Here is a 23,107-nt window from a genome sequence, read left to right on the forward strand (position 1 = left end):
TTTCATTGTCAGCATAACGACCACGACAGACTAAAGCCTGCTCGTGTCAGTTATCTGCTCCTACAAGAATATAATAAAATGAGAGGGAGACATCATTAAGCATCAGTGACCCGATGTAGCAGATTAAGCTATGGAAGACATCAGCGACGTATTAATCCTGCTGCTGTTGTGCGCTGCCACTGTAGCTCAGATGACTGTGTGTACCCGTTATTGTTTATGAGTAATAAGTTAAATTTATGCCTCTGATGAACCGGCATTATGTCATACCATGTCTATGTGTAAGAACCACGAATTTTCCAGTCGTGACATTATGGTTTTGTTTCCTTTTTTCTATGTTTTTCCAGGGCAGGATGGGAAATTCAGAGAGCCAGTACAGCATTCAGGGTCCCAAAGGCACGAGCTTTATCTTCCCCGGGAAACAGAAGCCATATTCATTAAAGCTAGGCTCAGCCAAAGGTGATGCTCTGTCTCCTCATTCGTGGTGGAAAAATGCTCCAGTAGGCTCAGGGTACAAGGCCAGGTGCGTTGGCCGTGGCTGTCTGTCGCCTCCTAAAAGCCGACAGCCTTACTCTGCCCGGCTCTGTGACTACGTCTCCAAAGGAGTGAGGGGAAGCCCGGCTCAGCACCGCTGGCATCGGTCCCCTGGATGTGGCATAAGGAAGCGGCATATGTCAGATGATGACAATCCATACGGGGTCGAACTCAACGGGCACGCCCTGAACGGAGATGATGACGAGCACGAGGTTTTAGGGGAACAAAGCAGCCCGCGGGTGGTGATCAAAAAGGACGGCACGCTCAGGGTGGAGTTCACCAACACCTCGGGGAATCCTCTCCACCTGGATGAGGCCACTGGCCCAGTCCAACTCCTCAAGTTCTCCCCCAATGTGGAGTCGGCATCGACTCCCAGTCTGCCTGGGTCCAGTGGCAGCAGGCAGGATGGTCATCACAGCGCTCCGCCTCCAGCCTCTACTTCCTCCACAGCCAGAACCAGCAAAGGCAGCTCACTGAGCTCTGACGGCTCCTGGTATGACTCCCCCTGGGGGCCGAGCACAGAGCTCTGTGAGCAGGACCAGCCTTGCTCTGCCAGCAGAACGTTAGCACACTCCCCCATTCACCAAATTGTCTCCTTTGCAGAACAGTCCCCCCCTTTGTCCATCACAGATCTGTACAAAGACCCCACAATGGCTGCTACTTTCCCCACAGCCAGGGACTTGTCCTCCCAGTTACACGAGCCTCCACCGGGCCAGAGGCCACACCGAGCGTCCTTTGCGTCCGTCCTGGACGTTCCTTTGGAAGAAGAATGCCCAGAGCCCCGCCAGTACTCTTCGTACACCCTGCCCTGTCGCAGGCCCAAATCGCACACCGTCAGCGAGAACCTGGACCAGTACCGTGACCAGGGGCAACGGCAGGAACAGGCGGGACCGGATTTCATCTTCCAGAAGAAAGACTCCATCAAAAACCGCATCAGACGCTTCAGTGACTGGACGGGCAGCCTCAGCCGCAAGAAGAGGAAGTCTCAGTCTCAGGTGAGCTGGCACAAGACGGGCTTTGGGGATTACATAGGTTTGATCACTACTCTTTAATGAATTACACTCTTTTATCGCTCACAGGATGCATACAGAGCCATGCCTTATATTTTATAGAGATTTAATAGTTTAAAATCTTAGTGCATCTTCATAACTAGCCCGAGATGGGAGTGGTCATCAGACAGTTTCCCTCCTGGCAAGATTTATGTGATTGCGGGCCACAGTGGTTGTCCTGGCATGGCTGGGAACCAACCACCGTCCTCTGGTCCTTTAGCAACACAACACCAGCTGTCTGAGGACAGGACGCAGCGGGGTGACACAAAATGAAATCTGTAAGGCAGCCAGGGCTGGGTCTAGTTGTTCTAGTGAGGAGGGAACAAGGATGGGAGTGACTTTTAATACAATGCCGAAGCATGGACGACGCTCCGACGAAGAGAAGTGCGGGGCTTGTAATCAGATATCACGAATACTTTTACTGGGTGGGTAAACCTTAACTATTATTGCACACTGACTGTTTTCTAGCAGTCGGTCAACGTGCAGGACTTTCTTTTACACATTTCACTCGTTCGTTTACAAGTCGGAACTATTAATCGTGTTACTGAAGATGTCCGTGGGAGGTGCATTGAATTTTGAGTGGACAGCTGATCATCGTGTAAGTAAAACGATACCTGTGCTGTGAGGAGAGCAGCCTGTCAGCCCGCTGCCTGCACGTGCTGGCAGGAACCGCCTGATTTTGGTTGTACAAACATCGGGTTTTTACAAGCTTTAATTTGACCTAAAACATTTGGTTAAACTGAGCCTGAACTCTCGTCCCTCCCTTCTTTGAGGGCTTGAAAGCAATTGTTCCTGCATTAATTCGTTTAGCTTTGCCTTGTAAAAGTTTTCAGAACGCTGTTTGGGTACTGCCAAGAGAATAGCTGTAAGCCTTTGAGAGGATCTGTAGAGTGAGACTAAATCCGAGCTGAAGATTTAACCCCGCCCCTCCTCTAATGTTAATGAATGACTTATGGTTGTTGTGTTCAGATTTTCGGGTCTCCCCTCACGTTCCTCGGAGAATAAATCTGCTAATAGGGATTGGTGTTCAGTCGGTTGAGTCTAGGAGCAAAACAAAGGACAGAGAAGAACAAATGAGAAGGCGTTTTCTTCTTGGAGACTGTGTAAGCTGCTTCTCCTGCTGAAACGTCTGATTATTTTCAGTGAAATATGCAAGAAGCTTTGCTGTGACGCAGTTTTCTGACCCTGTGCTTACTCGACTCATTTTGAGGGTTTTTAAAAAAAAATGCCTCCTTTTAAAGCTGCTGCTTCGCATTACGCTGCGCTAATTTATAACCACGTGCTGGTGCAGGATCGATCTGGTCCAGTTTTGTTTCCTCATCCAGAAGTAAAATTCAAACAAGTGGACCAAGGTCTGGTAATCAATGCTGATTACGGGTAATTGTGTGAAGCAGATAAATACTTACAAAGTCTGCATTTCTGGTGCAGTTTGATATAAACTAATTGAACCAATCAGGCAAATTCACAGACGAGTCAGTGATTAATGCTCGGGGGTTTCCTTTCTCCGTAATCAACGGGGCATGCAACAAGTTCTCATTAAAGTCATTGAGCTGTTTAAAAGTGTATTTCCTCTTTCCTTTGGGAGCCGTTTTGATGCCAAACTTCGGCGTGCATTATCTCTGCGGGCTGGTCACAGTGCCTCCTTTCAGCAGGTCATCAGCTCTGGCTCCCCTGGACTCGTGGGTTTAAAGGTCACATAGCGACCCTGATGCCAAAGACCAAGAATCTGCTTGTAATGAAAAGCAGATGGAGGACGATGAGGAGAGGCTGGATAGAGTTGGGTTAAAGGAAACTTGCCCTCTGCACAGTGTGCATCTACAGCTACTAACTAAACAACGGTGCATTTCATGGTTGCTACAGGAGGACGAAATGGTAGACAAAGCCTGTCCTCAAGTGAGCACCGAGTTCACCGGGTTCAGTCCTGCTGTGAAACTTAAACATGAAGCCTTTGCTGCCTAGTTACAGGGCGCAGGGAGGCAGAACTGCATGCTAAGTATGAAGAAAGGTGAGTGTGGATGCAGCGCGAAATGCGGATTAAGGACTGAGAAGACGCAGACAGGTTGGAGTGAAACACATTAATAAACAAAAGATGGAGACAGAGCTCTGTCGTGACGGCACGCCGTGCGCATCTGCACGCTGAGAGCGCTCCGCTCAGTTGCCAGGGGCGGAATCGATGCTCCAATCTAGTCAAGTGTAGGTAGGCTGTTATTAGGCATGAAAGGGTGCAATTCCATCAAGTATTCATTTGGGGAATTGGGAAGCCACAGCAGACCTCAAATGACGTGAAATTGTCTGAGCCTGGAGGGTGCCAACCTCTCAGGTGCCATCACAGGAAATTTGTCCCACTTTTTCAGCCTAGGAAGAATTTCGAGACTGTAATGCAGACTTTGAAGTAGGTTCGAGTGGTTTGCCTCGATTTTTCCAAAGTTTCGCAGCGCCTTGGGGCTAATTGAAAGAAGCAGAGTTGATTTGTGTCCCGCTGTAAGCTCACGGGTACCTACAGAAGTCTGTACACCTGGAGGGCAAACATGCTGTGTTTTGCCTGAATGTGGATGGGAACAATGCAGGTCTGAGCCAAGTTTGTAATCTACAGCCAGCCCCACACTTCCACTATAATCGATCATTCCTGTTCTGATCTTCCTCCAATTGACTTTTGTCACACTCTTCATTCACTTTCTCCACCTTTTGTGCCTCCTCAGGAACCCCGGTATAAGGACCTGAGTGATACCTTTGACAGTGGGGTGGATGGTCTGACTGCAGACACCAGCTCCCCCTCCCAGGTCTCCAGCCTCCTCTGGTTTCCTGGAGCCTCCAGGGCCCAATCTTCAGGGGCCATTCACCAAACGACCAACGATGCCCTTCGCCAGAACATCTACGAAAACTTCATGAGGGAGCTGGAGACGGGTACCGGGCAGGGAGGAGGTGAGAGAAGAGTGCCGTCCACCGGCACAGAGGAAGACGAGAGCAGCAGCGAATCTGCCGAAGGCTCGCTCGAGCAGCTCGACCTGCTGTTTGAAAAAGAGCAGGGGGTGGTTAGGCGGGCCGGCTGGCTTTCCTTCAAACCGCTCGTTACCCTGCACAAGGACAGGAAGCTGGAGCTGGTGACGCGGCGCAAGTGGAAGCAGTACTGGGTGACCTTGAAAGGTGAGCTTCGGTGTCCTGTCCTTGAAACTCAGACGAAGAATTCACAGTTTGGGTTAGTTGGAAATATCAGAAGAGAAAATAAAATATATGAAGTGAGGCATTCTTGTCATTTTTCTGATTCTGTGCAGGATTTGTGCTTTTGTGTCTCAATGTCACAGCAACAGCTCCCATTCTACTGAAGTTCATTGCTTAGATTATTTTTCATGTTTTACAAGGACACGGTGTCTGCAGTAATCACACGGTAAAAGCATTTCCTTCCCTTTCCAGGGTGCACATTGCTGTTCTATGAAACTTACAGTAAAGGCTCTCCGGAGCAGGAGCTGTCGCCCCGCTACGCCCTCCTGGCCGAGGACAGCATCGTCCAGGCTGTTCCTGAGCATCCCAAGAAGGAGAACGTGTTCTGCCTCAGCAACTCGTATGGAGACGTCTACCTCTTCCAGGTGAAGAGTCGCCTGACTCCTGTGCTTGTGGCTGAAGATTTCTCAGAAAGTCTATGCACACACCCGCTGGTTTCTTTTTTCATATAAAATGACCTTAGAGCCCAAGTCTCATTTAAAAAACTGATTTCTCATCCAGTCTCCTCTCAGGATGAAAAGAGCACATTAACCTTGATTTAAGCATAAAGCCTCCTTTATGATCTTTCTGAGATAAATGGTACAGTAACTTTATCGTGCATGTAATGGAAATACTGGTCAGCGGTTTGAGCTCCTCGTTTCTTTATTTTCCTTCCAGGCCAGCAACCAGACCGACCTGGAAAACTGGGTGACAGCTATCCACTCCGCAAGTGCCTCGCTGCTGGCCAAGCGCCAGGGGAAGGAGGATACGGTGCGCCTGCTGCGGAGCCAGGTCCGCGGTCTGCTGCAGAAGATCGACATGGACGGGAAGATGAAGAAGATGGCCGAGCTGCAGCTGACCGTAGTCAGCGATCCAAAGAACCGCAAAGCTATCGAAAACCAGGTGAGCAGGTGGCGATGAGGTCTGCGGGGAGACATTAGCTACGAGGGCTCGCACACTTCCTGCCGTTGAGACATATTCTCAGAGAAAATCTGCTTCGTTCGCAGCGGTGATAAACGGATTCGGTGGCGGAACGTGTGCTCTTTTCATGTTTCAGTTTTTAAACTCATCTGCGTGTCGTTACCCCGTATTATTCATGGTGAAACCACACGATGTGCCCTACTTCATTTTTCTGATTATTTCTTTTTTGGACTGCGGTGACGAGCCTGTGTTTCATTTTCGTCTGCGGGTGGGTGAAGTGGCCTAAATGCTTCAGTCCCCAAACGTGTCGCGAGGGGCCCAGGGGAGCAGCTCTCCCCCCAAACATGTGATTGGGATTCCAGATGTTTCCTGGTAATGGGCTCTCAACATGCATTATCCTCTCCCTCCTCCTCGCAGCCGGAGGGAGAATCCGAAGCACCCAGCGCTGTTTTAGCCTACATACAGCAGATCACAAAAGGGCTGGAAAAAGCTCCAAACCTGTAGCTTAGCAGGAAGACAAACACTGTGACAGGAAATCAGTTTGTTTTGCAGCGTCAGGCTGTTGTTGTGGCTGACAGGATGGTCAGTCCGTTTCATTTTTTGCACCACATTAGACACGAGGACTTGATAAAAGCTCACTGCAGGGTTGATCCGTGGAGATGTCACCGCCCAACTTTGTCCTCAGGTCTGTTTTCAATTAGCTGGTACACCAAGACAAGAAGACGGACATGGTTGGAGTCAATGATGGGGTCAGGACCGGACTCTGATAAAGACGCCATGAGGCTGATGATAGATTTAAGGTTCTGGGGGAGTTGTTGAGCACCAACAGGGCACTACTTTGATGTCTCTGCCTACCCCCACCTATGTCTACGGTGCCAGTAGAGCATGTTTGAAGTCTACACACACACACACAGACACACACAGTGCAGTGAAGCAGCATTGAAGGATGTGTAGAGAGAGATCAGGCAGATGTTAAAGAGGGAAAATAAGAAAAGATGAGAATCTCTTAACGGAAAAGCTCTGAAATGGAAGTAAGTTGTGCACGCCGGCCAGATGTGACCAAACATGACTCGCTCTCCACTGATGTGCGTTTTTTTTTTCTGCGCTGACTCAAACCTGCTCGATGCATCAAGCATCAATACAAAAATTCTATTCATCAGTAACGCGCCCCAGCATGAGTCATCAAATCGAATTTTCTGCAGCACTATTTTAGGCCGTCCCTGCACAAAGACGTGGATATTTGACTGTTGACAAACAGATCCGTGGCACATCAATCTGGAGCTCGCACAGATCTTGTCAGATGGTTATACATAAAAAGGATTTTTCCAACGCAGCGGCTCTGCAGGTTTTGTCTTCGGTTTTGAGGAAAGAGCTTATCTGATTTCGTCGGCGATGCCTCCCACCCCTTTTAAAGTCATCTTCAAACCGCTCAGTGGAAATTAAATTATGGTACACTGCGTTTTATACAATGACCCAAGAATAGCAGGATAAAAAAAACAACTTGTGTTCAAGTAACAGCACGAGCCGCAGCAGACAGGAAGCTGTTTGACTCGTCCTTTTAAGGGATGAGTATAGCAAAGCCATCCACAGGTTTCTGGTGTGCTCGCCATAGAAATGGCACCTTCAGCCGCTGTTATCTGCACAGAAGTACCCACCTTTTAGTTTAGCACTGACTACCGAGTCAAAATATTTTCCTTTGACTCGACTTTGACTTGATCTCCAGACTTTCTAAGATTCAGACAGGAACCTATGGCTCTCAGGACGTTAGCCCAGCTACCTGCACAGTTCCAGTTTCATACGAGCTTTTCACAGAGCGGCGTGTCGGTCTCTCAGCAATTTCTGTGCAACCTTTGTGTTTAAGATGTTTGTGAAGTCACAGGGTTCATAAAACACCACCCTCGTGCCCTTTCTCAGTTTGCTCCTAATCCGAAAGAATGCCGTCAATGTGAGCGAGATCTAATGGGAGCGCGCCATAGGGTGCGTTATTGTAAATGAACTCGCAGTGCAGACGAGACCCATTAAAGTCAGTTTGTTATGGAGCATTGTTTAACTGAGTGTTCTCATTAAAAATGGTCTCCAGCCAACAAAATAAGCACTTTCTTATAGCTTACATAGTGCAAACGGGGACACGGGGACTGTAAGTGTGTGTGTGGAGGTTTAACTGGTGGTCTGTGCAACATCATCAGCCTCTCAAGTCTTCCATAAAAAAACGGGCATTTGAATTTACTGCGCACACACACACGCACACACTCTCGTCTGCTCCATATGCAGTCATCCTTCACTATCAAACCTCCACAGAACTTATGCCTTTACCCTCCACCAACATCTGCAAGCAATCGCAGCTCCCTGAAAAGCTCCAGACTGACCCTGGATCCCCCTCTTTCATTCCCTCCTCGCCCCTCAACTCCCTCCATTATTATTTCCCCCAGCGCTCTTCTGCTGGCTCACCTACCAAACACCAATTTCACATTCAGATCTTGTACCAAGTGCGTTTTTCCTTTTCCCTCAGATCCAGCAGTGGGAGCAGAACCTGGAGAGATTCAACCTGGATCTCTTCAGGATGCGCTGCTACCTCGCAAGTCTGCAGGGCGGAGAGCTGCCCAACCCGAAGAGCCTGCTCGCCATCGCCAGCCGCCCCACCAAAACCACCCTGGGACGCCTGGGGATTTTCTCCGTCTCCTCCTTTCATGCACTGGTAAGGAATACATAAAGAGGCGACTCTGAATCCACGCTTCTGAGTGTAACGTTTTGATTGATGCTTGATGTCTAGCAGTAACCTTGAAAACCCTTTATTCAGTTTAGTATAAAGCAGCGTGCAAACGCTCGCTTTGTGCATCAGGGGAGGAAAATGAACTTAATTAAGATGGTTTGATTAGATGGAATTTTTGTTGAGAAATATGATCGTAGTGCTGATAAAGTGTATCTGTTCAGATCTGTTCCAGAGACGAAGCCACAGTCAGGAGGCGCTCCCTGTCCCTGACTCACAGACAGCGCAAAAGAGGCCTGTTCTCCTCCCTGAAAGGCCTCGACAACCTCACGAGGAGAGGCCGTGACAAGAGACCTTCTGTCTCACAGGTATTCACGAACACACAGACATCTGAAGATGTTTTAATATAATTCTGTGTTTAAATAAAGAATTAAACAGGTTAAACATTAATGCACTGATTCTTCTTTTTATCTTAAATTCACAAAAAAACCATCAAGGACTGTCTAACCTTAGCAGGAATTACACGCGCATCTGTTAAGGTCACACTCTTACCGCTTCTGTCATTTTGTTCTTGTAGCAAACTGAGGAGAAATAAAATAAAGGATCTCTAATATTTAATTTTTTACTTCATGTTCCCGTCATGTTTCAAAGCCTGACGGCATCAGTCACACGGACGATCCGGATTAGCATACGAGACCTTTTCTGCTGCGGGGGAAAGGCCTCATAAACGACATGAACGTGCATGATTACAGGCAGTGTTCACGTCTACTGTACATGAGGAGAAAGAGTCCCGACGCTCCCGCTTTCAGTGCACAGTGTGCACGTTCGTTAATGGAGCAACCTGAAAGCATGCTGGCTCGTCGCTCGCTCGCATGTGCAATGCCTTTGTTAATGTGAAAGAAAAAGCTAGAGACTGTTTTAGTCACGCAGCGCTCTCTGCACATTTCCCCTCCTCCCCCAGAGGAGTCTTTATTAAATGAAAAGCGCATAAGCTCACATCCCTCCTGCTTTCCTGTAAGGCTGAGCGCAAACCTCCCATCAACGTAAACACAAGGGAGCATTCCTCACCCAGGTGCATTGGGGGGGGGGGGGAGGGTCTAAATCCTCTCAGGTTAGTAATTAGACTCATGCAAGCTGGTTATTTATTGATACAGAAATCCAGCGCTCTGTACCCTGCAGATACGGCCCTGGAGACGAGCCTTGGTGGTCTATTTTAAGCATCACCAAAGGAAACACTTGTGTAATTTTATGGACCCCTGTTCATTAGTCGAGACTCTAATAAAGCAGAGGAATGTAACTTTGTGTTTCTTTGTGCCGTAATGTCAGCGTGGCGTCCAACGTTTCCAGAGCTAGCGCGGCTCAGAGCTCATCGTATCTTCGGTAGGCGAGCCCCGACTCCTGACTGCGAGCAAAACGCCGCCTGTCCTGTTTCGCCTGCTCTCGTCGGACTCATCTATCCCGCCAAATGCTCTGTGATATTTATGCTCGTGCATTTGCACACGTCTGTCACCGGCTAGGTATGCGTGTATGTGTTATTATTTTTCTGGGGGGACTCCAGCCAGCCGGCCTAATGAGGCCCAGTTACATTTCACAGTGCAGGAGGCCGAGGTGGCGCTGCAGCACACGCATGAATTATTAAAAGCCATATGTGGTAGATGGCATTCTCCACTGTTTCCTCAGCCCCGCAGACACCAGCAGATGGTCGGTGTAAAGACGCTAAATATTAAACAGCCTCCCTTTATTTCCCCCCCCAGGTTTCCTCTTGCCCACGAGCTCTTTTTTAGTGTTTTCTGGTGTTTTTGTCTTTACTTAGAGGCTAATCATGAACACTTAATGGCTGCTAAGCGCTCTGAGGGATTTTCAGAATGCTGGGGTTTCCTGGACATCTGCTATTTTCCTTAATCTTTTTCCCAGAGCGAGGGGGTCAGTGCGGCGCGAGTTTTGGTTTTCTGTGATTCTCTGTGGGAAATTCAACTGTCGCTGTCACAAACATGACATCATCGGCTCCTTGGCTATTTCCTCAAGTTGGGCTGACGAGTGATACGTCTTCATGCGCTCCTCAGGTTCTCCCAAACGTGCCATCTCCAAGGGTTTCTCTCCATCTACCAGTTTAAAAGCACTCTCCAAGCTCCTTAATTTATTCCATCTCTTAAACCGTGCGGTTCCCTAATTTCTATCACCATTTGTTGTCCCTCTCCCCCCTCCAGCCGCCCCCATTTCTCAGAGCATAAACATCAGAGCTGGCGGTGCTTCTCCCACAGTTTCCATACTGACTCATGTGTGTTGACTAAGCCTAAATCCCATTTACCACTTTGATGGCGCACTCCACAACCTTGCCCCAAAGTCATCCCCCCTGCTCTCCCGTTTTCTCTTCTCTCATCCGCCTTAGCGGAGCTCTGGATATAGTAAGGAGCTGGCCGCCAGTCGTTTGTGGGAAGTAGGCCAGAAAGGTCCGAGGATTTGTGGAAGAGTTGTTAAAGCTTTCTAAAATAAGCCGGCTTTTTTAGTGAAGCAGCACCATTTACAGCTATTTTATAAACGTCCTCGTGCTGTGGAGAGACGCGGAGTCTTATTAGCAGAACAAGAGCTGGAAGTTTCTTTGTGATTGTAAAGACATTTTCTTTAGTTCTTTAATTTGAAAGCAAAAACAAACACCTTTGACTTCATGTCTGAGCTTTTTGGGGAGCAAAATACTGAATTGAATTTGCCGGCTGTGCTGCTTGTCATGTCTCTGCTGCCTGCTGACAAACTGTCAGAGCACAGCCTGATAACTGCAGTCCACTTAAACGAGGACTCGCGGCACGCCCTCATAACGGATAGCTCTGTCACGGCCGTATTATAGAGTTGTTGAAACCCTCTGAGGCTGCAGGGTTAGCAACATGCCTCCCAATCACAGACGGGCTGAGGACGGACTCGAGGAGCCGGAGAACTTTGTGGATGTGGAGACGGATAGGTGGGAGCTGGCCCTCCCCTCTGCTTTCAGACACCCCCCTCCCCCCTTTGATCTCTCTGCTACACAGAAACCACTCAGTGTCCACACACACATTTCCTCCACTCGCTCACACACTGCACATTTCCACCAATGCACCTTCAAAGGCCACAGACCCTGTTTGGAAGCGGTATCAAAGCGCTGCACTCGCCATGCGTAGTTTTTAATTAACTGCATAAAAGCACCGTGTGTGTTTAATATGTGTGTTGCTGAGATGGCTAGGTGCTAATGGCTCATGAGTCAGTCAGCGTGGTGCCCCTCTGTCTGTACTTCTTACTGTCTGTCTCTGGGTTTCAGGTCTTTGAAAGCGATGCTGGAGGCCAATCGTGCGCCCTGCCTCCCAGGAGCACCGAGGTGAGTCACCGATTTCAGTAACTTATTTTTTAAATAATCTCCTAAAAACTCCCCCGCCATCTGTCGCGGGCATCCTGTTGCACAGTTTCAGCTGTACTATTATTAGTTTCAGTTGGAAGTAGCTGCAGTTGAAACGGGTCTGCTGCTACTTTAACCTCTGCCGTCTTTCGCGGCTTTGATGGTTCGCTGTGCAAAGATATTTGAACACGCTGGGCGTGTGTACGTGGGGATCACAAGGCGCACGTGTCCGCCCGAGTATATTACACGTCCAGGATCAAAGCAGCGATTCCTTTCATGCTGATCTGCAGGTGTCTGCAAGACAAATGGAGAGCATATCTAACAGGAGGGATAGAGCCCTGTGAAAAACCGGCGTGAACAGGGGTCCAATTCACGCCATAATTGAGTTAAAGGGTGGTGATGTATGTGAATGTGTATGTGTGTGTATGGGCGAAGCGTTGGATGACTGACAAGTGTGAATTCAGGACATCTGAGCAGCCAGACTTTAAAACGCCAGCATTTGCTGGTTATTGAGGGCTGTAAGTGTAAAATAGCAGCGTGAGCTTGAGGTCCTCACCTCGCCGGGCTCCAACTTCCACACTTTCTTCTCTTTTTAATTCCCATTTCAGTTTAAAACTCCCAACATGAATATAAATAGAATCCAAATACTATTATAATATATATATTATAATCCCATTTCTGCATTGTTCACTTTCTATTTCATTGTTTTGTGTCTTAATTTTTTGGACTGCATGTTGTAGTTTTTAGTCAGATACAGGAGCCAGATTTTAAGCTTTTATAAGCTAGGCTAGGCTAAAGTTAGCAAGCAGCTCATTTAGACCAAAACAGACCTGAAAAACGCAGCTAAACATTCGTGGTCACTGCTTGGTGGAGTGGTGACAGTATCAGATTAGTGCAGCAGTAATGAGTCAGTCCGTCCTCCTCCTGATGGCTCCAGCAAGCCAAAATATTTCCTGCCTGATGAAATGTGGCACTGACAGATGGGTATAATGGATAGCGTTAGACAGAGGAGGAATGGCGTTATAAAGATCAGTGTTTCACAGGATGTAGTGATTCATAGTATTAGTCTGTGGTCAATGTGGCAAGTGTTAAAACTAGAAAGGGACTCTGAGCAGGAAGGGTGTTGGGGAAACAACACTGGCTTTCATGCATGTCGCTGGAAGCTTCTCTGCTCTTTTCACTCAAAGTCTCTCAGATTTGGACGTAAATGAGGAAAGCGGCTCATCGCAAGGATCCGTTTTGTTTTTTGGGGGGATAAAGGCTTCACGGTGTGGGAAGTTAGAAAGAGAGAGGTTAGCGCAGCCGCTTTGATTTTTGTCAACATAAACAGTTCTTCATTTCCGTCTTGATGACTTTGCACCTATTGTGCTGCTTTGGACTCAAAGCCCTCGAATTACTCTAATAAGCACTCATCCTGCACTAATCCTTTGAAGTGAAGTCAAGTGAAGGGTGTGCGTCGCTCTTGTGCTTCCTTGCGTTGCTGTGTTTGTGCATGTCATGTCTTCTCTGTGTGGGTCTTTTCCATCCAGCTTTTTCTGCAGGTCACGTTTAGCTGTTGAAATAAACATCTGTATGGGCTCGAGCTGCCACTGCTGGAGATGCCTTGGTATGGTGTGAGTTTAAAACTCACATGGCAGAGCTTGGCTCCTTACATCCTCCGTCCAGCCTCTGCTTCCAGCAGTGGAAAACGGCACAGGGATGATTTTGTTTTGCTGTGGATTAAGACTCCTCAGCGGAGCGAGCTGATATGTTTTGACTGCTGGAGGAAAAACTCCTTGCTACTTATTCTTATGTTACTAAAACAGCTTTGCTTTAACTTCATTTATGCATTTTCACACTCCATCCATCCTGACGCTTTATTCGTAAATAAGGTTGGTACCTTCCTCCTGGGGAAACTCCCGAAAGCTGTTTAATCAAACCAAAGCACTTCAGCTGCTGCTTTTTGGAATAAAAGAGCAGCGCTTCTTCTCTGAGCTTCCTTGTCCTGGTTTGGGTCACTTCTGTCCTCTAAGTGGTTCTTTATAAAGATTAGGACAGAATTATGAGCCCGCCCACCCCAGCACAGATTATTTATGTTTGCACATAATAAAAGCATTATAATCTGATAAAAACAGAAATTATGAGGGTGAATATTATTAGACCTCTGAAAAACTGACCTTTGATTGAGCCACAGCACAAATCACGACTGACCAATGATGTGCTTTTATTTTTTATTGAGCAAAGATGGCAAAATCCAGCATTTCTACACACAGTATAAACCTCAGCAAAGATGTGAGCTGAGGAAAGGAATTGTTGATGCTGAAAAATCAGGACATAAAAAGTTATCACTGTGTTTCCAAGGTTAATGTGCAAAGTAAAATAATGTAAATATCTAAAGTAAAACTGGGATGTTTGGAACAGCTGTGTTTGAAACATTGTTGCTCTGTTTTACAGGAAGAAGGAAATATAAAAAACTTTCATAGCGGGGCTAATATTTCAGTCCTTATTAGCAGAAAGGCTGAAGGTTGGAACAAACATTACCCGGTAAATCAGAAGCGTAAGGTTTGCCTTCCACATCAGCGTCCTCTTCACCTCGTGCTACATTTATATGTTTCATTTTTCCTGGATGGTGCAGTCCACAAATGAATAGCAAAGAACTGACTTGGAGGCGAATATATCAGGTTCTTCTCACCTGGCTGCAGGCTGCTCCAGTGCATGCTGAAGGTCACATCGTTATCACGCTAAGAGAACCACATTATCTTCAAAAAGCACAGGAGTGATTCGTACGAGCCCCTCACACCGACTGTGCCTTAAGGTGCTCGCCTGAAATATCGCAAACAGCATCGAGGAAAAGGGGAGACCTCGAAAGAGTCCCGCGCTCACGAAGAATGCAGACTCATCTACATCCTCAGTACCCCAAGTACCCCCTACAGGGGCCACACAGATGGCTGTGTCGCTACTGGACAGTCCAGGTTTTGGTTGCCTAGGTAACCCTCTGTTTCCCGCCCTGACAAATGTCATGTGTGGCATCAGGTCCTCTCATTGGTAGTTGTTTCAGACTGAGAAAAGTGTAACTCTGGACCCGGCCACTTCGCGTTGGCAGAGGTTATTTCGCCTGACGTCTCTTGGAGTTGCTGTATGATGTTTACTTTCTATCGTCTCCGGTTCCAAATCCACGAAACACTCACATGCTGGACCTTCAGATCAGCAAGATATTTGGTTTTGTGCTCCCCTGGTCTTATGGTCTCGTCAAACCAAGAGGGAATGTTGAGTTGTTATGTTTTTGGAATTAGAGCACTTATTCTTATTCTGCAGCTTGACCAAAAGAGCTCAGGGCGAACAATGCAGAGCCGTGAGATGATGAAGACTCAGCTGGTCAGCTGCAGCCACGTTTAGTTTATTAGGGAGACCAACAGGGGTGAGACTGAGAGGTCTGCTGGTGAAAGAGAGAGTAAAATGAAACGAGTGTTTGCCTTCTTCAGTTATAAAATTTGGGTTAAGAAACAGTCAGTAGTGTTATGAGTGTGGAAACTGGTGTCATTACACTGTAAAGGAGGGGACCGCTGGGTGGAGCTTTAAGGAAATAAGGAGTAATACCCTTTAAATAGACCTGATTGGCAATTTTCAGCCTTTTCCTATCTGTTTGAGGAACTACTGTAATATTTGTGTTACAATGTTGCTAAGTGGAACAGAGAGGGGTTTTTTCAGCAGCAGCGGTCATCACTAAACGTTCGTTACTCCACTCTGTTCCATCTTTAGAAGCTCGGGTGGAGGACCGCTCGCTTCGAAATAATTTCCACACTGGAGGGGAAACGTTGAAGCACTGGCTCGAATGATCTGGCTGAACGCAAACATAAATAGCACGTGCACACTCGCCACAGAGGGCACTTGTTGAAGTCCAGCGCGTGTCTGGCAGCGGCTCACGGAGCGTTGGCCAGGCAACCGTCGGCCCGTTAGAACGCGCTCTGACCATGAATGAGTGTTCAGTGTTAGCCGGTCTCTGATCAGGACGACAGAGTTTTTAGTTTTGCTGTCACACCGGGACACAAACGGGACGCTTATGCAACCATGTCAGCCTTTTTTTTCCATCCTCAGGTTGTGAGCGTGACCTCACATCTATAAAGGTGCAGACAGAAGTGGGCGTTGAAGCAGCACCTTGTGTTCCTTCGTGCAGACAGGTTAGGGAAACATTTTTAGGAGGAACACAGGTGGCTCTTTTTTTGGGCTAGTCAAAAGGACATTAAGGTGGAAATGAGGCAAATGTTTGTGTGCCTGTGTTTATCAGCGCCAAATTGTCTGTGTCAGTGTGTGCGTGCATGTGTGTGTGTGTCTGTGCGTGCGTGCATGTGTGTGTGGAGCAAACTGATGCTCTGAATCAGAGACTTTAGCTCGTCCCTTTAGGCCTTCTGTCTGGCAGGAAAAAAAGGTCTTTTTCCTCTTGAGGTGATTCATCAGGCAGCTCGCCTCTGGAATGGACTGAAAAGCTCACACACATGCAGAGCAGACAGAAAGCCTCAGACAGGCACACACTCACACACCACGCTTTATTTTATCATGCCATAATGCATCTGAAACAGCGCTATATATCCCAACCTATTCACTAAAGCAATTATCCCTCTTGGTCTCATGTCTGAGTTTAACCAGCACGTTTCATATTGTCTGTGTCAGAAGTGCTGAATCACTGGCTTCTTCCACCCGCGTGTTTCGCTACATTTGCTGCGACTGAGCCGTCCCTCGTGATCCAGAGCTCTGATAATTGTGGTCTCGGGCTGCACCGTGGCGTCTCCCACAGCCCCGCAGCTCCACATCGCAGCTGTGGCGTTTTTTCCTCCAGAGACACCGAGTCGCGACCAAAACCCCTAAATGGCCGCCTGTGAGGCCAACCCGCCCCCACCTTAATACCCTGCTCACTCTTAATCCCGCAAATAATGCAGCACATAATTACCTCCTGAAAGTTTGAGTGATTCCGATATAAATTGTCCCCCCGTACTTCACCTCAGTCCAAATGACTCCTGTGGTTGTTTTAGAAGAAAAAGTCTGGGAGAACTGCGGCGATATCATCGGGACGTCTAGACCCGGCACTCGACCCTTGCCAATCCCTTTGTGTACACGGTCATTATGATGACTATTATATGGAGCAACTGCCGTCTGTGATGTCAGATGAATTTCTGAAAGGCTAATTGTATGACATCTTTGCTCTGCCGCTTGATCCACAGCCAACCATTTAGACTAATGGACCTGTATTGATTTGTGTGTTGTTGCTCAAAGTCTCCTCTCTCTCTCTCCTCTCTTTGTTTACCTCCCTCTCCCCCGTATTCTCTTTCCTCTCTGCTCCATCTAACGGTCCTCACCCACCTCCGACTGTATCCTGCCTTCATGCCCCTCTCTGCACCTACACAGAGGCTGGACGTGCTGACGAGTATATACTCCATGTCGCCCCCCGAGGGCGGTCTTTGGGACAGCGTCAGCAGTGCCACAGATGCGCTGATGTGTGTCTACATGCCAGACGGCCTGACGGTCCAAGTTCCCGTCAGAAGAGACCAGGCAGCTGCTGACCTTCTCTGTGCAGCGTGCAAGGTTGAGTTTCAAAGAAATTATGCCATTTGACAAAAATCAGATGATAATATTCCTGATCTGTGACTGTTTTAGCAAAAAAACATTTGAATGTTTCATATATGCAAAACTTCTTAGCTCCATCAAGCACAGCCTCATTAATGGTCAGATAATCTGGTCTCAAACAGCTGTAGCAGCAGATTTGATTGCATTATGTCCCCGAGGGTTTGAAACAACACCTATTCATTACACACTACACAGCCCCCCCTGAATGGCTGCAGATGCATGGGCTCACACATGGAAAAACAACATGCAATCAATTTCTTAGGCTAAGCATTTTTTTTTTGTTTACTGCAAATTTCCCATCACTACGTGGAAAGTCTGAATAATTCCCACCTCGGGCCACACAGTAGCTGTGTGGCGAAGCACTGGTGCGGAAATATGTGGGATGATTTTTGTGTGTGCCGTCTGCTAAGCATTTACTGGCTCCTGTGTAAACAGGTGAAACAGCTGGACCCGGGCGCGCACTGCCTCCGACTGCACAGGCGAGCGGGGCAGCACGTGGAGGTTCGATACGTGGCTCCCGGAGAGCTCCTCCGTGATGTGGTGAGAAGGGGAAACACGCATGATCCCACACGAACACTTCATTTATCCGCTCTTTCTATAATGTGTATCGATTTGTTTAATATCGCCCCGCAGGTCAATGATCAGTTGGAGGTGGTCCCGGCTAATGTGTTTACGCTGCACATGAGCAGGCAGAGCAGCAGCGGAGACTTCGGTGAGTCGGGCACGTTTGGACGAATCGTGTTTGTAGTTTATGTCGTGATCCTTTATGTAATCCTCCGGTTGAATCCTCCTGGCAGGTTTTGCAGTAACAGGATACACAGACAGCCAGAAGAACAGCAGGGTTTTTGTCAGTGAAGTGCTTCCTGATGGCCTGGCCTTCAATGAAGGTGCCGATCTAGAAATGACCAATAAGAGCGTCACGTTTGAGATCGGCGTGGCTTTTATGAAACGTTTGCCCGTGTGTGCAGGTCTGCGTCCTGGCGATGAGATCCTGGTCCTGAATGGTCGGTGCGTCCCCGGTCTGGACCTGGCGTTGATCCAAACGCTGTTTGCTGAACAAACTGTGCACCTGAGCCTGAGGCGGGAGGGCCCCGTGCTGCCACCTGTGACCTCTGACCATCTGGCCCCTCCCACTAAACACAGCCAGGAAGTTCGAAGTAAACACCACCGAGCCAAGTCGTCCTCAGGTGCTTTAATCAGACGCAGACGTACAGTTGAACACACGCACGCTCGTGTAGATGGAGTCATGTGGTAGCATTAGCTTTACTTACTGCAAACAGCTAACAGTAGAATAGAAAGTGACACAAATGGTGGCACAAGTTGAAGGGTGACACGTACAGTTTCACTTTCACAGATCTCATGAGTTATGAATGTGCAAATGTAACTTCTGCTAAAAACATTCGGTGTCATTGTGCAGAACTCGGAAACCACAAAGTTCCAGTTTTTCTTTCCTCTTTTTCTACAGTCGCTTCTTTTCTTTTGTAATCCATCATCTAGGTAGCGTTATTGTTGTGACATCCGAGAAGCCATGCTTCGTTAGAATTTGCTATTTATTTGAACCTCAAAGTTATTAGCGGTGAGCTGTTGCTCACATTACCAGTAAGCACTGGGAGTTCTGTCACCCCGTCACTACGTTTCCGTTTCAGTTAATAGCTCCACTTCCTCGAGTTAAACGAGTAGAAAGAGGGGAAAAAAAATGCTCTAGATTATGTTTCACAGCTCTGTGTGTTCTGGAGGAGAGGAAAGGCCGGGAGGGGCTTTTGACCGCAGAGGGCTCATTACTGCTGTGAATGTATAGAGTGCTGTCAGCCTGGTTTAGTCTCACGGTGTAGACGAGGTGTCAGAGCAGAGCAGGGCATCTGTGTCACCGGACGCGCACAGCTGATCCCCAGCTGGAAGAGAAAAATATCTGATTGTTGTTCAGCTCTTGATTTCAAGGTAAGGAACATAATAAAGAAATAGTATGGTTGATGTTATTTTGAGTGATATGTAATAAAACTGCAGTCATTGCAAGACAAAAGAAGAAGTTGTGTAGCAGTAGGACCTTAATCGTCCTAAAACTGTCAGTTTGGTATATTTTTCCTAGTTAGAAGCTCCTGGTTAACAGACCTGGATAAGGATTTGCAGTTTGCAAAACCTCCTTTAAGATGTGCATATCATTTTGTGTCGCTTTTATTGCATTTTATTGCACAAAAACAGTCTTGAGTGTCATCTTAATGATAATAATTCATTAGCGTTTCCTCCACTGCGGCCGTAATTGAACACAAAGGGATTAATGACTTGAAGACCTCATTACTGCAAATGGTGCCATCAAAGCGCCTGCAGTTTTCCCGCTCCGTCTCTAGAGGGCACATGATCCCAGGCAGGCTGATCAGGAGGCAGGGAGGTATGTGCCCTCAGTGGGGGAATTAACACTTGTCTGACATGAATTACAAAAGGATTTCACGATGGCGTTCCTAGAAGGAAGACGTCTGTCATCTGGCGTTCATTCAGCCTGATGCAAATGTACGAGACGAGAGAAGCGACAGCAGATGATTAGATATATTTAGAAATTACGGCCTAACTATCAGACATTGGCTGATGATGATTGCCGACTTAAAAAATGCCAAGTTCGGCTCAATGGGAGGCCCAGAAGTTTTCTTTTGTTTCCCGCCGACACGTTGGCCTGCCTCCCAGTCGACGATCAGAAATCGAGTCTTGCATGTGCCAGCTGCTGGAGAGCATGTCCTCCAGACCTTGAATTTTAACCAGAAGGAAGCTGAAAAATTATTTTCAAAACACTGTTTATCTGCTAGTATCATGCTGTAATGATGCAAATATAAATATTTTGTGCAGACATTTTTCAGGCTGGACTAGCAGCAAACTTTATCTCCAGAGTTGTTGTTTTTTTCCTGTCGAGCAAGGAAAGAGATAACGGAGTCTTTAATTAGGATTTCCAGGCGTGTGCTTTTTGCTTTTCTGGGTAACTGAATGCCCTTGCTGTTTTTAGCTCAGAGACATATTTAAGTTGTGTACACGACAAAGTCGCCCACAGTGGTTTCAGACCGACTCTCGTCTGCATTGTTTGTGCTTTGTGGGTTAGAAGAAGGATGCGCTTTAAGGGGCGGTATGAGCTTAAAACACCATCAAACACAAATAGACGCATGCTGACTCTGTCTCTCCACAATCTCTCTTTCCAGATGTTTGTACTGCAGCTGGCGGTGGCGAATCTCTGTACGTAGGACTGGAGGATGGTCGCTCCCACTGCGCGCACAGGCCTGTTCAGCACAGCAAGGTAGGAGGGGCCCGAGTGCGAAAAAAAGACGTGTAGACATCCACACTCTGTGCCTGTCTTTCCTCCCAGGTCTGTGTGAGTGAAATTGTGTGTGTTGTGTTTGTGCCCACTCTCAGCAGAAGCTGCGGGGCTGTCAGAAACCAGACTGGCACCAATCCTCAGCATTTCCATAATTAGGATACTCAATCGTAGCCACCGGTATAAACACAGCTTATTACTGTCATGCAGACGGCATGCAGACTGAGAGAGGAGGCTGTGTCACACTCCCACTGCCTCCTGCACAAACACACACTCACATGTGTCTACATGCACATGAGGACAAGCACGCCTGGGGGCAAAGCCAAATCCTCTGAAGAGAACGCTTCTCCTGTCATTCACTTAACCGTGCACATGCACCATTTTATTAAGAGCTACCCTGTTTGTTACATGCAGACTTTTCCTTCTCGTCATGCATTTGTTAGCCGTAAGAGTCCTGCTTTTGTTCTAAGCTCGCTACAGTTAATGCAACACTTCCTTTCAGGCCACTTTAGAGGAATATCTCATATCTGTAAATGTGCCAAACAGTTGTCCCTTCTGAGTTATGGCAGATTGTGCGCCTATTTCTGTCCTATTGGTCGCTCAGTATCTACTCAGGTTTTTGATATGTAAACCAACTTTATTGAAGTCATTAAACCGCGAGCCTGTTCCGCTGGGAATTACGCTTCAGTGATGTGATAATGTAATACGGGAAGATTTGTGTGCCGGTGTTTATTGAGGGCAGTAATGAGTGTGTGTGGTCACAGCAAAAAGCCGTGTGTTAATGATGCAGCCATGGCTGGAAGCCTAAAAGTATTCGTACATATTCACCTCCTCTTGCATCATTGGGCTAATATTTAATGCCCTTCAAAGCTGTGTACAGTCGTCGCTTCTGCAATTGTGAGTGCATGTTTGGCAAGTTGCTCATTGTGTAATGCAGACTAAATGAAAAAGGGAGCAGACATCATTGATACCGATACAGGCGACATGTTTGTAAAAAACGTTAATCGCTGTAGCTGCCACGTGGTTCGGCGTTTGACCCGAGGTCAGCCGGGAGGTGGACTCTTGCTGTCGTCTCCTCTCTGTTCGTCTCTTGTTGTTTGCCCGGCGACGTGAGTCAGTCCTGTTGCTGGGATCTGCACTGCACCACTGCTGCTCAGCTCCCTGCCGTTTCTGTTTTCCTGAGGAACGAATGGAAGATGGGAAGGTGTGCAGCTATGCGCGAGAGAGGGAGGTTTATGAGTGTGTGCGTGTCTGTGTCACGAAAAAGGAGAAAAGGGCTCCCCCTTTGCATCGGTGAGAATCAACCACTGTGAAGGAAATTAAAAAGAAATAAAATGCAGGGTGAGATATTGGTGCTGGTAAATCCGATTTTTGCTGCTGCGCACAGCAGGATTTAATCAACGCACAGCCATCAGTTTGTTCTCCAGGGCGTGAAGAAAGAAGTCGAGTCACCGGGTAGAAAACCGGCCGTGCATCAGCATACAGCTGCACACGTGCATGCACACGGTGCTCGCACAGTCGATAGAGATTGATGGAAGGGAAGGACCAATTTCAAGCCTCTTGTCACACATGCGATCAGCTGCCTGACCGTTTTTGATTAATTAGTCTATTGCATTCCAATTTGTGCTTATTACACAGGTGTGTGTGTGTGTGTGTGTGTGTGTGTGTGTGTGTGTGTGTGTGTGTTTGAGCTGAAACGCTTACCAGGCAAAGTTAACGGCTTTGTTTACCGTCGAGTTAATGATTGTGTCTATTATTTAATGAAACGTTTGGATGTAGAGCGCCATTGCAATTGGTTTAACACAGTGTTATTGTACCATAATGAGCTTAGCCACTCAGCAGACGAAGTGAACTAAAGTGGTCTGAAAGACGTGAGCTGAGCTTCGATTGGGACTTCTTTGCTTGCGGGTCATCGGCAGATTCTCGCACATCGTCCGTTCAGTTTCTTCTGCTTGCAGACGATTGCAGGGGGGAGGCGGAGCCTATCCCAGCTCTCGCAGGACAGGTAGTCAATCTGCTGCAGAAAACCATTGACACCTACAGTCAATAGAGAATGACCTAACCCGACTGGAGAACATCTAAACTCCACACAGAAAGGCCCCGGACTGCATGTGATGCGTCGGCGCTAACCGCCGCGCTGCTGCGTTAGAACATAAGCATCTATAGAATGCTGTGCAATCCCATTAGACAGATGGAAGGATGTGGGAAGTAATCTGGTTTCACCACATGACACCAGTGATTGATTAAAATCATTTAAATTCAAGTTTCCCAAGTTTGTTCCTGAGGGTTTAATCGACTTCCTTCACTGACTAAACACTTATTGGGAAAACTGTGGTTAAAACAATCAATAAGGAAACGGACCAGTCAGTGCAGCTTTGAGCTCAGGTGTATTGTATATCCTTGTATATGAACGAGCCTCGGTTTGATGGTAAACTACTGCAGATGCCAAT

At 47.5% G+C, this 23,107-nt stretch overlaps 1 protein-coding gene across 6 annotated transcripts in view; it reads left to right on the plus strand.

Annotated features, from left to right (window-relative positions):
- Positions 1–23,107, plus strand: part of tiam2a (TIAM Rac1 associated GEF 2a) — a 61,684-nt gene that overhangs the window by 20,744 nt on the left and 17,833 nt on the right. For all 6 annotated transcript variants that reach the window (XM_063497325.1, XM_063497326.1, XM_063497324.1 and 3 more), the window contains exons 3-15: positions 345–1,526; positions 4,280–4,724; positions 4,992–5,164; positions 5,457–5,681; positions 8,209–8,394; positions 8,631–8,774; positions 11,693–11,749; positions 17,147–17,323; positions 17,801–17,905; positions 17,999–18,077; positions 18,163–18,252; positions 18,334–18,552; positions 20,545–20,639. In XM_063497325.1, the coding sequence (XP_063353395.1) occupies positions 351–1,526; positions 4,280–4,724; positions 4,992–5,164; positions 5,457–5,681; positions 8,209–8,394; positions 8,631–8,774; positions 11,693–11,749; positions 17,147–17,323; positions 17,801–17,905; positions 17,999–18,077; positions 18,163–18,252; positions 18,334–18,552; positions 20,545–20,639 (3,171 nt within the window). In that variant the 5' untranslated portion in view covers positions 345–350. The remainder of the gene's footprint in view (positions 1–344; positions 1,527–4,279; positions 4,725–4,991; positions 5,165–5,456; positions 5,682–8,208; positions 8,395–8,630; positions 8,775–11,692; positions 11,750–17,146; positions 17,324–17,800; positions 17,906–17,998; positions 18,078–18,162; positions 18,253–18,333; positions 18,553–20,544; positions 20,640–23,107) is intronic.

This window comes from Pelmatolapia mariae, linkage group LG16_19, assembly GCF_036321145.2.
Source record: "Pelmatolapia mariae isolate MD_Pm_ZW linkage group LG16_19, Pm_UMD_F_2, whole genome shotgun sequence".
NCBI lineage: Eukaryota > Metazoa > Chordata > Actinopteri > Cichliformes > Cichlidae > Pelmatolapia > Pelmatolapia mariae.